Source organism: Otolemur garnettii, unplaced genomic scaffold (assembly GCF_000181295.1).
Source record: "Otolemur garnettii isolate 467f Iridium unplaced genomic scaffold, OtoGar3 scaffold00171, whole genome shotgun sequence".
Lineage (NCBI taxonomy): Eukaryota > Metazoa > Chordata > Mammalia > Primates > Galagidae > Otolemur > Otolemur garnettii.
Window position 1 is genome coordinate 310,748 of NW_003852566.1, and position 5,119 is coordinate 315,866.

The 5,119-nt window shown below is 46.8% G+C and overlaps 1 protein-coding gene across 1 annotated transcript in view; it reads left to right on the forward strand.

The window, feature by feature from the left end:
• The window catches only part of LOC100959595 (butyrophilin-like protein 8), a 44,224-nt gene that overhangs the window by 15,166 nt on the left and 23,939 nt on the right, over nucleotides 1–5,119 (forward strand). Inside the window, 1 exon segment of the mRNA XM_003803950.1 lies at nucleotides 3,505–3,780. Within this exon segment, the coding sequence (XP_003803998.1) occupies nucleotides 3,505–3,780 (276 nt within the window).

Sequence of the window (5,119 nt, forward strand, 5' to 3'; positions counted from 1 at the left end):
ACCTCTTGTCTCAGTGTTTCAAAATCTTTGATCATTTTATCTTTGAAATTGTTGAGTTCTTGATACATCTTTTGAATGATTTCTTGAGATATCTTTTTAATAATTTCTTGAGAAATGTTTTGAATAATTTCTTGAGAGATCTTTTGCATAATTTCTTGAACTTCTACTTCCTTCCTTTCTTCCATTCTGTTAATCTTATTTGCTATGCACGTTCTGGACTCGATTTCTGACATTTCAGCCATTTGCTTGTGGAGGGGGTCTTCAATTACATCTGCCCCATTTTCCCTTGGGGGGGGTTGATCTATTCTGGTTATTCAAGTTGCCAGAGTTTTTCCACTGATTCTGCCCCATTCTGAGTTTACCTTGTTTGGAGGCCTCATCAGAACTGTTCAGTTGGTGGCTTCTTCTGGTTGCCCAGAGAGAGAGGCAGAGCATATCTGTTGTCTACTCTCAGTTCTCTGGTGCTGGGGCAGGTAGGGTGCAGTGGAATGGCAGCAGCTACATGGGAGTGTGCATGGCCAGATTAGACCTTCTTCAGCCAACTGGGGCAACCAGAGGACAGGAGACCTATAGTAGCTGGATCAGTCCTAGTTCAGCACCCTGGAGCAGCCACTGGGTGGGTGAATGGCAGCGGTAGTGTACGTTACGCAATCCACCGGATCAGTCTTAGTTTCGCCCCACCAGAGTAGCCGGGGGGAGTGGAGGACTCCTTTGCCGTGGCCTCTTGGATGCATATGGCACTAGCAAGCCAATCTATTCCCTCCCAGCATGGGAGCCAGGAGTGGGGAACTCCTCCCTCTCTGTCTGTGGAACACACGTGGCTCTAACTAATAGTTCTTGGCCCACCCAGAGCGCTAGACTCCTCCACTGCCTCCTGCAGGGCACGCATGGCTCTAGCAAGCAGTTCTGGGCCCACCCAGCACAGGTGCCTGGAGCAGTGAATTCCTCTGCTGGTCCCTGTGGGGTGTGTGTGTCTCTAGAAAGCTGTTTAGGGTCTGCCTGGAATGGAGGACTCCTCTGCCACTGCCCACAGGACACCCGTGGCACTAGCAGTCAGTTCTGGGACCAGCCAGAGCCCTGGAGCGGGGCTTCCCTCAGCTGCCCATGGAGTGCGCAGCTCTAGCAAGCAGTTCTGGGTCCTCCCAGAGTGGTGGATTCCTCTGCCACCTCCCACAGGGTGCGCAAGGCTCTAACAAGTAGTTCTGTGGCTGCCCGTAGCAGGGGAAGTCCTCTGCAGCCACCCTCAGCCCGCAGGAGGTGTGCGGCTCTAGCAAGTAGTTCTGTGCCCATCCAGAGCCCTGGAGCAGGGATCTACTCTGCTGCCCATGGGGTGTGTGGCTCTAGCAAGCAGTTTTGGGTCCTCCCAGAGTGGGGGACTCGTCCGCTGCCACCTGTGGGGGGTGTGCAAGGCTCTACCAAGTAGTTCTGTGCCTTCCCGGTGCAGGGGACTTCTCTGTGGCCACCCACCACCTGAAGGAGGCAGGCGGCTCTAGCAAGCATTTCTGGAGCTCGCTTTGTACCTGTATTTTGTGTTCTTAAATGATCTTCCTTGGATTTACAGCTTGCCGGACTTCTTTCTGGGCTCAGATCCCCATCTTTGGCTTCATATATTCTGATTCCAACCAGTTTTTCTTTCTTTGCTCAGGAGCCTTTGACCAGGGTTGCTACCAGTCGGCCATCTTCCCAGAATTCCTTACAGGTCTACTTTTATAGGTGTGATTACAAAGGGTATTCAGTTTTAGAACCTTTGCTATGATATTTTGGTATGCTTAATGTTTGTGCCAATCCTATAGTTCCTACTGATCCCTCTAATGCTGACCGTGAGAATAGAGCTAGCTACTCCAGGTCAGACTCCCTGGTATCGCCTAGTGAGAGAGGGGAGACTCTGGCCTATAAGGAGAAAACGTGCTTCCTTGTTTTCCTGTCAGTGGGGTTCCTGATCAATCCTTTGTGAGTAACAGTAAGTCCACCTACTGTCAGTGATCTGGGAAGCAGGGAGACTACCTGGGCCAACTTCTGTTGCTGGGTAGGGGGTGGAAGTTAAGGTGCTCCCCTGCTGTGTTGTTTCTTCAGTCCTCGGTCCCTAGGCATTCTACCCTACTCTTTCCCCCTTTCAGAGTTCCTCTATGGTGTCCTCTGTTATATACAGGGTTTATAATTTTACTTAGATAGAGGAGCAGGGAGAGATGACTCTGCCTCCATCTGACATGGACCTTTTCTTAGAACTTATATCATTCTTCACTCAACAAATATTCATAAGGCTTCATGAAGTAATCAAGACCTAGGGACTGGTGTAGGATGGCACGTGGAAAGCTCTCCATGTGGAAAGTTCTATTTGGAGTGGGAACATGGATAATAACAAGTTATTAGATACATGTTGCCTCGATAAGGAATGCTCACTTTCCTCTCCTAGTTCATACATGGAGATTAGGCTAAGCTCTCCTTAGACTCCAGATAGTTCTGCTAAGTCAAACTCCCAAATAATTCCTGCATTGGTCTCTCCTTTCTTATAACCTTCCTCTTCCCTAACCCTTCTCTTCTCTTATCTGAGTAACATCACTGTCTGGCTGTCTCTTCTTTTCTTTTTTCTTTATTTTTTTTTTTTTTTTTTTTTTTTGGTGGTTTTTGGCCAGGGCTAGGTTTGAACCCACCAGCTTTGGCATATGGAGCCAGCGCCCTACTCCTTTGAGCCACAGGTGCCACCCATCTCTTCTTCTTTTTAAGACTTCCTTGACCCCTATTCCATGGCCTTCGAGGTGATCTTGCTAAAATCTTAACTCCCACCTAATGGAAAGTAGTCAGCAGCCCTACAAGGTGCCATATTGACTGTGCTTACAGACTATGGTCCACATTTCTTGGGTCCATGCACTCACTGTATAGTATAATTTTGTGCCAGACTCAAACCTCATCTTGCACCCTTTTCCTCTTGTAGTCCAGAAATATTAAATGCTAATAGGTCCTTGAAAACACTATGGAATGTCCATTTCCTACATTAGGGTAGGTACTTACTCCTCTGCTGGAATACTACCCCTGTTCTCCACTTATTCACGCACAATGCCTCTATTCATGTGATGCAGCAGGGTGCAAAGATCACTTCCAGGAAGCCATGAATTTTCCTACATTTAATCATCCTCTTCTAAGTGCTAACTTGACCATGCTCACATGGTTGCCCTTTTAACAAAAAAAATACATATGTTCACAATTGTCATCCTGTTTAGTTAGCAAGTTACTTCTTAGAAGGGGTACTGTCTTATGTTCTTCATCATATTTAGTGCTTAGAAATACTTGTGTATATTAGTGTTGTAAAATGAATGTTAAATAAATTAAGTATGTGGAAGGGCTTAAAGAAGTGTTATAAGTGTGTGTGAGAGAAAGAGAGAGGAGAAAGAGAAAGAGGGAGGGAGAGGGGGCAAGTACATTGATGGACTTGATGAACTTGGCTTTGTACAGCTGTGGCTTTGGGATACACTCTTTGTTTACACCCCTTTTCTCTTTTCTCCCCAGAAATGGGCTCAGCTCCTCTCATTTCGCTCACTGGTTTTGTTGATGGAGGTATCCGGCTACTCTGCCAGTCCTCAGGGTGGTTCTCCCAGCCCACAGTGAAGTGGAAAGGTCCACAGGGACATGATATACCCTCAGACTCCAAGGTGAATGTGGACAGGCATGGCCTGTTTGATGTGGAGACTTCTCTTACACTCCAAGAAAATTTGGGGAGCATATCATGTTCTGTCCAACTCACTGACCAGAGCCCAGAAGTGACATCCAGCATATGGTTAGGAGGTGAGTTGCGGTGAGCAAGAGTGAGGGAGAGGTGGATGCTTACGTAACACTTTGAAGGAAAAGAGTCTATAACTGGATTGTTTAGTATTGTTCTTTATTATGATTAGTATGGAAGGTCAAATTCAATGAAGTATGAAAAAGAAAATCATAATCAGGTGGGGATGGAATTGCTTACAATTCACATGAGTAGAATTAAGTGTTCTTTTCACCAAAATATCACTCTCATGGTCTGCTCCTCTAAAGTTTATACAAAACTTCAGAAAAGTTAAGGATCTCTATGATTAAGGAAAATATTATTTGAGTGGGTCCAAGATGGCAGTTTAGAGACATCTCACCAGCCCCTTCAGGTAAGATCAGGAAAAGGAGAGACTGGCCACCCTCATTTGGATGGTCATTGTGTACACACAAAAGGATGGCATAGAACACCAGAAGCAGAGAGGAAAAGAAGGGAGGGAAGCTAGCATAGAAGACATGAGTGCAAGGGGAGCATGGTGACCCAGGGACCAAGCCTGCACACAGAATCCCTGGGGGATTAGGCACATTTAGAATGCCTCCTCCACCCCCTCCCAGGGCCTCCAGTAGTGGTGGTCCCAAGACCCACTGGATTTCTGGAGGGGACTATCCCCTGGCAGTGGAACTGGGGACACAAGGCATGCAGCTGGTAACTTGTAACTGGGGCCTCCTTTGTGAGGAGGGGTGCACAGGCTCCTGGGCCTGGCATCTGGTCGACAATGGACCTGGCTGTCTGGCAAATACTGTAGCCTGGCTTCTGGCTACCCTACTTCAGTGAGGCCCATGGTTGTGGAGAGAATGCGAAGGCCCTGAGCTGCAAGATGGCAGCTTGAGTCCAGCCTGGCCTGGCTTTAAGGGGACCACTTGTGTGCAGGGTGCTGGCTCTCTGTCCCAGGCTCAGCAACCACCTCGGGTGGTCCTGGTGCTGCAGTTCAATTCCTGGAGGCCATGCCTTTCACGCAGCCACCTTTTTAATTAGGGTAGCTACTGGATTATTGAGGCACAACTCCTGCATCAGATAAAATACATGGCATCCAGACTGACTGCCAAGCTGGGTTAGCCTAAGCATCTGGCATATTAAGGTGACCAGAAGTCCCGCTTTTGGTGGGACAGTCTGATTTTTAACAAAAAAAAAAAAAAAACACAAACAAAAAGAAAACAAACAAATGGAGAACATACCATGCTCTTGGATGGGGAGAATCAACATTGTTAAAATGTTCATACTACCCAAAGTAATCTACATTTTCAATGCAATATCCATTAAAATACCAACATCATACTTTGAAAAACTGAAAAAAAAATTGTATTGAATGAGAAAAAAAAAAAA